This window comes from Rhipicephalus sanguineus, chromosome 2 (genome assembly GCF_013339695.2).
Source record: "Rhipicephalus sanguineus isolate Rsan-2018 chromosome 2, BIME_Rsan_1.4, whole genome shotgun sequence".
NCBI classification, from domain to species: Eukaryota; Metazoa; Arthropoda; class Arachnida; order Ixodida; family Ixodidae; genus Rhipicephalus; species Rhipicephalus sanguineus.
Genome location: NC_051177.1, coordinates 112,898,713 through 112,910,537, shown reverse-complemented (window position 1 = coordinate 112,910,537; position 11,825 = coordinate 112,898,713). Strand labels below are relative to the sequence as shown.

Sequence of the window (11,825 nt, the reverse complement as noted above, 5' to 3'; positions counted from 1 at the left end):
TAGGTGCGGAGCCCTTTAGGGGCCCGGGCTGTCGTATGCTCTCGTCGTATCATATAGGGTGGCGTAACACTGGCAAAGCCACTTATAGGCCTGACTGGCTGCCCAGGCGGCGCTGCGAAAACGGTGCTAAAAAGCGCCCTCTACGATAAGTTCTTTGGTTTCGAGTAGTCAGACTGGCGGCCGCATGCAGCACTAAGCTCAGATGCGCAATGGAGCCGTCGCTGTCGGTTGTGCTGCGCTTTGGATCTCGGCCAGTTTCTGGCGTGGCTGAGTTCTTCAGGCCAAGCAATCTGCGTAAACGCAAGAAGCTCGTCAGCGTCAAGTATGTTTATGACGTGCAGGAGATTGAAGGAACCATTTCGGCGCGCTGCAACTCGCAAGTGCAGCGAATCTCATACGGCGTTGAACTCGAGTTAAGTTTTACGAGGCATGCTCGCGCAATTAACGACAGTGCATAAACGAAAAGATTGCTGTTAAGAAAGCCGAAATGATTTGCATTACACGACGAAACGGAATCAAGAAAGGTCCAGTGACGAAGGCTAGCCGTCGGCGGCCCGAATAAGCGCATTCGCGCCGTGTGCCGTTTTCTGCTGCATTCAGTCGCGAACACACTTTTTCCCCATGCACGGTCGTAATTTTTAACCTTTGCTTCTAGGGAATTCGTCAAATTCTGTCAGCGTGCGGTGGCGGTCGAGAAGCGACGGCGCGCAATGTCTACAGCCGGCCGCTGGAAGCAGCCGGCTGTAAGCTGCCGGAAAAATCGTAGGCACATACGCAGGGTGGCTCATGGCATCGTTTTTCTCGTTTCCCACGAAATGCCGGCTGCATATCCTCGTGATCGCCGTCGGCAGCCACGGCGTGCCGTCTGGACTGCACACAGGGAATATATACATATATAAACGCGTGCACGCGCGTACGTAAAGTAATCAGCACGTTGCGTTGCGAACCATGTTTTGCTCGCGTACTCACTTCACGCGTCGGACGGCACGTATCCAGAGGTTCCGTCGCTCCACTTCGAACGGCTTTCAGGGGAACCAGTAAACCGCACATTAGGATCCTTACCCCTACTTTCGAGGCAATTAACCACGCCACAATAACGGCGGCGACCGCGCTTCGGGACCGCGCGCTGCTCAGAGTCGTCGCCCGGACCACCTGCTTTCGGCACGGTTTGTTGAAGCAGGGATCGCTCGTCAAACATGTCAGACTCTGCAGGCATAGCGGACAAGTTCCTGCGTACGTTTTAAGCACTTTTTGAGCCTGAAAACTAGGCGCAAAATTAAGTAAAACGCTCAAAGCAATTGAGAACTGCGTAACTCGCCGGTCGGCGTCCATTTTTGACTACCCAAGCAACTTCGGCGCACGCCACCAGGCTCCGCCACAGTACTCAAAACTCCAGCGCGTCAGCCCTATAGCGTCGCCATCTGTAGCATATTGTGCGCGCGCTCGCGCCAAGGGGAAGTCTTTACGTCTGTCAAGTACGGAGCACTTGAGGGGCTCGGGCTGTCGTCGCTTGCCGTAACGCAAGCAAACCCACGTGTAAAAATGGAAAAAAATGAGGAACCAAGCGATAAATAGAAAGAGAGTAAAAGAAAGGGAAAAATTAGAAAGAAAAATCGCCATAAATTGAAATAAAGCGAGAAGAAAGACAGAAATAACTGGTAAAGAGAAAAGAAAGAAAAGAGGAAAGAAAGAGAAAACCGAAGAGAAACAAAGAAGGCTGCCCAACACCGCACTTCCTTCAGGCTTGGCACCAGTAAGGCCAAGCTACGCTAACGTTTTGTTTGCACTATTTCTTGATACTCGATCTTAAATGGAAATTTTTAGCCAGAAATGTTCCTATCAACATCGTTAATAATCACGTTCCCAATTATTCGGCATAAGCATCAAAGATCCCCTTGCTACAGTCCAATATTGGAAAGATACAAATGGCAGCGCAGCCACAGCAGTTCTACGGATCTGTTTTGTCGTATTTTAGCAAATTTGTTGAAAAACTGATGGGAAAAAGCCTTTCTCATTATTTGGATAAGCATAAACTGCTAACCCCAAGACAATTTGGTTTTCGTCGCGGATATTCCACCGACTTAGCTTTAATCGCACTTACTGACAATATCAAAGAAGAAATTGACCGGGGCAGATTCGTGGGACCTGTTTTTATCGATTACTCAAGAGCATTTGATTCCCTAAATCACAGCATTCTCTTTTCTAAACTAGGCGCTTATGGCATAACAGGTTCATCGTTGGAGCTTCTGCGCAGTCACCTACAAGATCGACAGCAAAAGGTTTGGATTTCAGGAGTACTGTCTGACAAACAAATAATTAGCACTGGTGTTCCACAGTGGTCCATACTCGGACCACAGGGGTCCATACTCGGGCCTCATATATATTAATAATTTTCCGAACTGCCTCTCTTCCCCTGCATGTCTTCTGTACGCGGATGATAGACTCCGCTAGCGTCGACATCGCGAAGCTCACAGCCGTAAAGCAACGACTCTCCGCTAGCAACGATGAGCTGTCTCAGATTAACCAGCAGTATGAGCAGTATATTCCGACTGAACGCATCGAAGAGGAGTATACAGCTGTAGCGGAATACCAAGATGAAGCGGTCAGCATGCTCGCCGAGATAGGTTGCAGACTTTCCCAAATGGAACGAGCACAGGCCGGCCATGCGCAAGCTGCCAGCGGTGAAAGCGCAGCAACGACTTTCAGGCACGAGGCTTCCGCAAGATTTATGGCACCCCGGTTGCCGCAGCTGCAGATCCCAACATTCAAAGGAGATATCGCACAGTGGACAGGCTTCTGGGAGCAATTCGAACAGCTTATTCATCTGAACAACGACCTGACGCCATCCACTAAATTCTACTACCTGAAGAGTTTCATATCCGGTGACGCAGCAACAGCAATCTCGGGCTTGCCCACGACCGAATCTTGCTACGCCGACGCAGTGCATATGTTGAAGGAAAGATTCGGCGATAAGACGATGATTATTCAGCACCATGTGACGGCGCTGAGAAATCTCCCAAGGGTGACATCCGCCAACGACATCCGCGGTTTGCGAAGATTGTATGATGCCACGCAACTGAATATTCGCTGCCTAGGAGCCCTGAACGTGCCGACACTGACGTATTCAGCTATGCTCATCGATATCTTGCAGAAGGCTCTACCGCGGGACATCGGTCTTTCTTTCACAAGAGAAAAACGGCACCGCGCCTTGACAAGGCCCACCGAAGTACGTTATGCTCAAGCCTCCTCGTCGAGTGCACCAGCAGAGGCGTCAGCCGCGTCGGATGCCGAGCTAAATGACCTGTTATTATTCTTACGAGTGGAGCTCGAAAGTAGAGAGCAGCACGAACTGCCACATCAGAGACCTGCTTTGGAGGATCGCTTGGACCGACGAAATGGTGGCATCCCAGCGGCATCCGTATTGCATACCACATCTATACCAAGGTTCAAGTGCTTCTTCTGCGAGATTGATCAGCACGGGACGCGCAGCTGCAACGCTGATATTCCTCTTGCAGTCAAAAAGGAGCAGCTGCAGAAAGACAACCGGTGCTTCCGCTGCACGTCAAAAGGCCACCGAGCGAAGGATTGCCGCGTTAAGCTTACCTGCAGTTCCTGCCGCGGAAGACACGCTTCCAGCATGTGCGACCCCAATTACAGGAGGGCTTCGACGACCGCAGGAACGCCAGGAAGTGCCACCGTATGCATTTCTTCAAATGCTCTTTCGTCCTGCGAAGACGTATCATCAACTAGCCAACCACCTAGGGACAACGCGGTCTATCTTCAGACATTCAGCACCCAGTTGGTCAACAACGACAGCAGGCAATTCGTTCGAGGTATTCTGGATGGCGGAAGCCAAAGAAGCTTCATTAAGGAAGATGTGGCCAGTAAGCTTAACCTGAAGGTGGTCAGACAGACCCGGTTGGCATTGAATACCTTCGGAAGCACTTGCTCTTCAGCTGCACAAAAGCGGAACGTTGTTGAAATAGCCCTTCGAAGCAGAGACAAGAAGGTTGACCTTCGCATAGAAGCTGTAGTTGTCTCTGCCATTTGTCACGGTGTGACTCTACCATCAACGAACAATGCATTCATTCTAGAATTAAAGAGAAAAGGCAAGATGCTCGCGAACGACTACCGGCCTAAGGACGCACCAGACACCGGAATCGGTCTGCTAATAGGTTCTGACTATATGTGGCAAGCAATCACCGGTGAAGTTGTGCGATGTCCAGACGTGCCAGGTCTGGTGGCAATGGAGACAATATTTGGTTGGACGGTACAAGGACCTATCAGTCAGAAGACCCTTTTGGACTGTGGCACTCACCTGCTTGTCAGTGTCTTGCGTGTGGATGCAACCGAAGAGGAATCTACTGCAGAAATTCTACAGTCTTTCTGGCGACTCGAGTCTATGGGCATTACTGACTCCAACGAATGTCTCGCTGACCGGAACATTCTACAGTTTAAGGAGACCGTTAGGAAGTCAGGCGGCCGGTACTCGGTGGCCCTACCATGGAAAGAAGATCGCAAGCATCTTCTAGGCGACAATCGGGACACAGCAATTAACCGGCTCCATAAGCTCGTCAGAAGACTCTCGCAGCATGATGGCCTAATGGAGAAATACGACACGACCATACGTCAATACTGGCAAATGGGACATGCTGAAGTGGTGCCGGAGCGACAATCTGATAATGCCGTGTACTACATGCCGCATCGCGAGGTTGTACGAGAAGACTCACTCACCACGAAACTGCGAGTAGTGTTCGACGCCTCGTCCCATGAAAAGGGATATATGTCACTGAACGACTGTTTGGACAAAGGTACAAACCTGAAGCCGGATCTGCTTCGAGTGTTGCTTCGTTTTCGACGCCACCCGATAGCCATCAACGCCGACATCGAGAAAGCTTTCCTGCAGATAGAAATACAGGAATCGGATCGAGATGTATTTCGGTTTCTATGGTTCGAGAACGTGCCCCGTGGTGAAAACGACAACATTATCGAATGGCGAATGACACGTGTGCCATTCGGGTCGACATCAAGCCATTTTCTGCTGATGGCAACGATACACCACCACCTGGACAACGTAAGCTTTGAGCAAAAAACATTGGCCCGGACGCTGAAGCAGAGTTTCTACGTGGATGACCTGCTCGTAGGAGCCGACAGTTTTGACGAAGGCTTAGACGTGTACGAGAAGGCAAAGTCGATTTTGGAAGGCGCTGCGATGAACCTTCGGAAGTGGAAGACAAACAACGCTCAACTCCAGGAAGTGTTCTCGAAAAGCGAAGAGTGCCTGGAAGGATTGGACAGTACTTCAGCAACGATTCTAGGGATGCACTGGAACACCGAAGATGATTACTTGGCATGTTCTTCAAAGTCTGTCACGCAGTTCCTGCTTTCGGTCAAGGAGGACTCAAAGCGGACCATCTTAAGAACAGCTTCCAGAATATTCGATCCTCTCGGTATTCTTTCGCCTTTCACGATAATAGCGAAGATCTTATTTCAGAAGTTATGGCTGTTACGGATACCGTGGGATTCCAAGTTACCCATGGAAATCGAGAAGGCGTGGAAAGAATGGTGTACTGAAGTTGCTCAGTTACACCTTATTAAGATACCGCGCTACGTCATGAGTCATCCGAAAGAAGATATCACCATGACGCAAGTCCATATCTTCGTGGATGCTAGTCCAAGGGCCTATGGGGCATGCGCGTACCTTAGAACGGTGGACCGCAATGGCAGTTGTGGTACGAAGATTGTCGTGGCTAAGTCTCGCGTGGCACCCATAAAAGCCTTGACCATGCCAAAGTTGGAACTAATGAGTGCAGTTGTTGGAGCAATGCTACTAATATACCTTAGGAAGTCATGGGACACGGTTCAGTTCTCACATATAATGTGGTCGGACTCGACAATTGTTCTGAGCTGGATACGGGCACAGCAAGATAAACTCAGCCCCTTCGTGAGAAACAGAGTGGCCGAGATAGCCGACTGCACCGACAAAGGGCAATGGCGTTATTGTCCTGGGGAGCAGAACCCAGCTGATTATCTGACACGGGGATTATCAGCGGCAGTGCTTCGGGAAAGCGTCAACTGGTGGAATGGCCCAGAATGGTTAGTTCAGCCTGAAACCGCTTGGCCCATCGAGATCACTTCGGTTGCCGCCCAAGAAAACAGCTACGAACCAGAAACTCTACAGACAGAACTACTGCTACAGACGCAAGAACCCCTTGAAGATGTCATGAACGTCAAGAAGTACAGCAGCTTGACCAGGCTTCTTCGCGTCACAGCGTTGGTTTACAGATTTTTGGAAAGGACGCGGCGCACCCGTGCACCACATACGGGGCCTATTTCTGCAGAAGAGCTAAATATGGCCGAGAAGTTTTGGATAATAAGAGCACAGCGAGAAGCTTTCTCTCAAGAAATAGAGCAACTCTCCAACGAACGCGCGATCTCAAGGCGGTCGATTCTTCATGACTTGCATCCATTTTTGGATACAGAAGGACAACTTCATCTGCGCGGACGCCTACAGAGAGCGCAACTTTCAATTCAAGAAAAACATCCACTGCTTTTGCCTCAGAACCATGAATTTACGAGACTGGTGATCATGGAAGCACATTGCCGCAGTTTGCATGGTGGAGTATCAGCCACACTGACAGTAATTCGTGAGCGGTTCTGGATTGTTCATGCACGCCAGGAAACAAAAAAGTTGATCAACAATTGTTACCTTTGCAAACGATTCCGAACAAAGCCCATGAATGTGGAACATGCCCCACTGCCGGAAGACCGAGCTACTATGTCTCGCCCGTTTGAAGTTGTCGGCATAGATTTTGCAGGCCCGTTATATATGAAACTCAACCAGAGGGAACCCCAATGTACCAAGGTTTATATTACGCTATTTACCTGCGCAACCACAAGAGCGGTACATCTAGAACTGGCAGATTCTCTCTCATCAGACAGTTTTGTACTTGCCTTCAGGAGGTTTCTTGCTCGCAGAGGAGTGCCTATTACTGTGTACTCGGACAACGCATTGACGTTCAAGAAGGCAAGCAAAGAGCTACGTGACATAGGGAAGCTTATCAATGGATCCCCGTTTGCTGCATTTCTCGCCAATCATCGACTATCATGGAAGTTTCTTGTGCCTAACGCCCCGTGGTGGGGTGGCTGGTGGGAAAGGCTCATCCGGTCGATCAAGTCAGCTCTTCGAAAAGTTCTCGGGAAAAGCAGTCTAGGAAGCGAGGAACTGATGACGTTGCTTCAAGAAGTCGAAGCTGTTATCAATTCTCGTCCTCTGACATACACGTACACGCAGGCAGGGGAACCGTCACCGGTGTGCCCGGCTCAATTTCTCACCGGGAGTTCAATCCTGGCTCATCCGGATCCTAGCCCACGTGAAACTTCAACCTGGCCGCAGACTACTAGGAATGGTGTTATCCGAAAGCTGGAGTATCGTCAAAGACTACTGAATCATCTGTGGCAAAGATGGAGAAAGGAGTATCTCCTGGAACTGCGGTCTCTGCATCGGTATCCGCAAGGACCTAACCGAAGTTTAACAGTAGGCGAGGTCGTACTACTGCAAGACGACAAAAGGAACCGGTGCTTTTGGCCGCGAGGCCGAATATTAGAAGTACACCCTGGTCGTGATGGACTGGTGCGGGCTTACACCATAAAAACACAGAACGGAAAAGTGGTTAAAAGACCCGCTCAAGCTCTGCATCACCTGGAAATGCCCACTACATGCGCGGCGGGGCAGGATGTAAAAAAAGATGATGTACAAATAAACGCTGCCAGCGAGTAGAGGCAAAGAAGAAGAAGTAGATCACGTTCGATCACGGCAACGATGGCTTCTGCCTGAATTCTTCCGCGCCAGTTAACCTCATAGCGTCCATACACCACTGTTTGAATTTCTGATAACGACATAAATGCACTGACAGACAGATTGAACATTGAAGTATATAATATCAACTGTTGGTGTCAAAAAAAATAGGTTGCTCATGAACCCACGAAAGAGAAAATATATGGTTTTAGTTCGCACAGTAAACCTCGATCTAATATTGTTCCGGCGTACATAGGATCCCAACCCATACCAGCATCTAACGAATGTTCATTTCTAGGTATTCAACTTGATTCATTTTTGAACATCAACATTCACATCAACTTCTTAAAGAAAATTGCATACGGCGTCAGAGCCCTCTTAAAAGCAAGACACTACTTTCAAAAGCACACTCTTCTGACATTACACTATGCCTTTATCTTCAGCCATGTAAATTACTGTATAGCATCATGGGGCCTCACATGTCATTGTCATATAGCCCCTTTGCAACACATCCAAAATAATGCTGTTCGCATTATCACTTGGGCTCCTTATAACGCTCATGTTACCTCCATCTTCACCGAGTTAAATATCGCGGCACCGTCAATTATCGCATGCTTAAGAATCCACAATTGCTTTATGTCAATGGTCGAAACAGTCTTGCTAACCCAAATAATACTAGGTTCTCTTCACAAAATAACATTTTACTTCCGAAGTCACGAAGCAACTGCGGAAAACTAACTGTTGGTTTTGCAAGCGTCAAACTATGGAATGATCTACCAGTTCACACAGTCATCATACCAACGATCATTAAAAGCTTACATAGTATCTTTGTAAACGCTACCGATTCTGTATCTTTTGTTAATATTTTGATCTGTTTTTCATTATTTCTTTGTAAACTCTATCGTTTCAGTGTATTTTTTATCGTTCGTGTTATGCAATGAAATGTTGGGTTACCACATGCTTCTTTATCATTTGAAGTATTACGGAACTTTAGTATATATTTCTGTTTTAAACCGACGCATATTTAGTTTTGTTCTGTAATTAATAACAAGAGGTCCCGCGGCAGTTTTTTAACTGTGGAACCTCTTTCTGTGTACTTTCTTCTGTTGTGTAAAACCTTGAGAAACAATAAACTTGAACTTGAACTTGAAAGAACAAACGCCCGTTCTATATTCAAGCTGAAGTCATGTGGCAACAGAATAAAAATTGCCTTTCTTTTAATCTTATGGATGTTCTCCTGAACCAAATGTGCGAAATGACAACTACGTCGGCTTTCATACACCGGTGTTTTATAGTTTGTTCAATTTTGTTCATGTGCGCGTGTTAGGGTGTTTGTCTTGTCGCCTGTTCAATGCCTCCACTGGCAATTCAATGCCAGAGGAGGCATTGAATTGTTCCTCGAAACCCCGGGCTGTCTCGAACATCTTTGTTAGCGAACACCTTTCACATCTTCAGCAGAATTCATGCTAAATTTTCGTCCAATGCAGGCACGTAAGTGGCATCGCCTAATCTACACTTGCCCACTCCGCCCATATGTACCTGTATAAGTCTTGACTTGCAAGGAAAAATTACCTTCTGTCTTGGCTCGTAGTGACATTGTAGTACGTGCGTCGGCCGATTGGATGTCATATCTCGCTCTCCTTTTCCAATAGACCAGCTTTATCTGAACAAAAGAAGTAATTCAACTACTTTTAAAGGAACACAGTAAATGAAATGATATATTACACGCATTGTTATTTCGTCTGCAAAAGCGCGCTGCTGCTAGCTTCTCTCCTCTTAGTGAGGAGTGTAATGCGCGAGGACTTTCTCCAAATAGCGGGTGCCTACAAAAACCTGTGACGTGAGTGTTAACACCTATGTGTAAAGCATGAACAGTAGCGTACATTTTACAACATATACGCCAGATAACTCGCTGATGGTATCCTGAATGGAAAGACAAATAATGCGATGTGTCCCACATCGAAACTATTCAAAACTAGCAGCTTTATTTACCAACGATGTTATGAGAATAGCCGATACTATGAGAAACAGCAATCAGCTAAACTTATCGGTTCAAAGAACTCTAGAGCGTGGGAAAGGAGAAGGTAAAACCACGCAACACGAGCACTACCTCGTCCGTCATCCCGTCGTCCGTGTCTCAGCTTTTTGAACAAATATGAATTACCAACAGGCCCACCTTCGATCCTTGTGAAACATCAGTCTTCTTCACTCACGCTGCGCACGTCATATACAGTTTCTTTTTTCAAGGACTATTGAACTCTGGAATGATCCACCTGTTAGGACCCGTTGCTTTAGCCAGAAGAAATTCGTAGTTGCTTTTGATTGCTCGCTATAAGCCAGTTCTGATAAGTTCGGGTATTTATTTTCTATTTTTCTTTGTACATGCCTAACATTGTATTCCTCCACTCGAGCGACAGCCCGATTATTGGCTGCAGTATCTGTCGATAAATAAATAAAGTAAATAAATGCTATTTATTTCTGCTATTACCGTTAGACGGTCAAGCGTTCCAATATCTCAATAATGCACAAACTGCGCATTTTGTCGTTTTGCATTGAAATTTGCCTTCTTTCACCCCTTTTTCTACAGTATAGTTCAAAAATGCTCAGGAAAGTCCCACGTACTGTGTAAATCGGCGTCCTGCGAAGTATTTGGGGTTTCTCCAACCCCCTAATAATGAAGTGGGATTTGGTTTTGTACGCTGGGCCGAGTTGCCAATTCATTTTGCAAACGAGTGCAACGGGGCAAGCTCCATCTAATATTACCGCTTGTACGTCGTGTTCACTCTACTCAATTTAGGTTGACTCGGTGGCAAGGAGTCACGCCATCTTTGTCAGAGGGAGTGTGTCTTTCAGGTGAATTCAGGGCAAAATATTCTTGCTTATATCATGCTTCATCTGTGCCCGTATGTGGCCGATATGTTGAATCTCCCTGTGGCTCAATCAATTTTCTACTGGCTCCACTCTTTGGGTCGTGACGTCTGCATAGTGTTTCCATGTGCACTTATCTCCTGCACTCATAATACACCGGTACCAATTGTCAAATGCATCCTAGACATCTCCCAAGTGGCTGTGCACTGTGCGAGAAACTGCAAGCTATTCGAAAAAGAAGTTTCCTGAGAACTGAGTATGTTGAAGTGCATTTATTTATCTCATCTTTTGACAGTATTAGTTATGAATCACCTGAGAGACGCGATGCCTCATTCGTTATTCGCCTGGTTCTGCGGAATAAGGCGACATATGACACGTTATGTCGGTAATCATATTTACGGGCATCTTCAGTTACAACGCATAATTCAAAATCACTCCAAATGGTTTGTTTTTTAATAAGATGATTTGCAGATGTTTTACCTTTTCGTAAAAGACATATTTTTGGGGGTAAATGTGCTTTGCAATGTAAAATAGTGTATTTCACTCGAAATGAAGACTGCAGCAACTCTACTGTTCTTCTTGTTAAAACAAGCAGTGCTAGTTTAGCTGAGGAGCGTAGGCAGATGATGTGAAATATACCATCCGCTGACGCTCGTAAAGAAACACAATACCTTTTAATCGCTTCACTGCTGCGTGCCACTGACCATTCCGTAAATATATTTGATTATTTGGCGAGTTCATTTTCAAAAGTACGTTTGGGGAAGGACTACTTCTCGTACCGATTCTTTCTGTTTATACTGGTCAAGTTTCCCTAATGCAACTTTCACCATACATTGGCCTCCAAAGCAGCATGGAGACCTCTAAGAGGATAAAACAACGTGGAGCGTACAAGGCATGACTGAAAACTTTAACCTGAGATAATGACCGGACATGAATATTTCTTTTCGTCATAGCTTTATTCGCCTTGAGAACTACAATTGCGATTATCGAAATGTAAGCTGCAGGATTGGGTTCCTCTTGTTAGCAATGTTTTTGTCCGGGCTAGTTGGTGAAGATCCATTATAGCTTACAGCGCCTTCTGACACACGGACGTGTCTTCGTGTGTCTCTTCTACATCCGTGTGTCAGAGTGCGCTCTGTGGCGACACACTGCGCACAAA

The 11,825-nt window shown here is 46.8% G+C and overlaps 1 protein-coding gene across 1 annotated transcript; it reads left to right on the top strand.

The window, feature by feature from the left end:
- The first annotated feature begins 4,114 nt into the window (after nt 1-4,114).
- Nucleotides 4,115-7,368, top strand: LOC119381806 (uncharacterized). Its single transcript, XM_037649564.1, has 2 exons — nt 4,115-5,450; nt 7,295-7,368. Exons 1-2 carry the CDS (start codon nt 4,115-4,117, stop codon nt 7,366-7,368), a joined length of 1,410 nt encoding a protein of 469 aa, XP_037505492.1.
- The last annotated feature ends 4,457 nt before the right edge of the window (nt 7,369-11,825 follow it).

Coding starts and splice junctions, on each gene's coding strand:
- LOC119381806 (XM_037649564.1), top strand. CDS start 4,115: ATGCTCGCGAACGACTACCGGCCTAAGGACGCACCAGACACCGGAATC. Junction 5,451..7,294: donor CAGAATATTCGATCCTCTCG/GTATTCTTTCGC, acceptor ACGTACACGCAG/GCAGGGGAACCGTCACCGGT.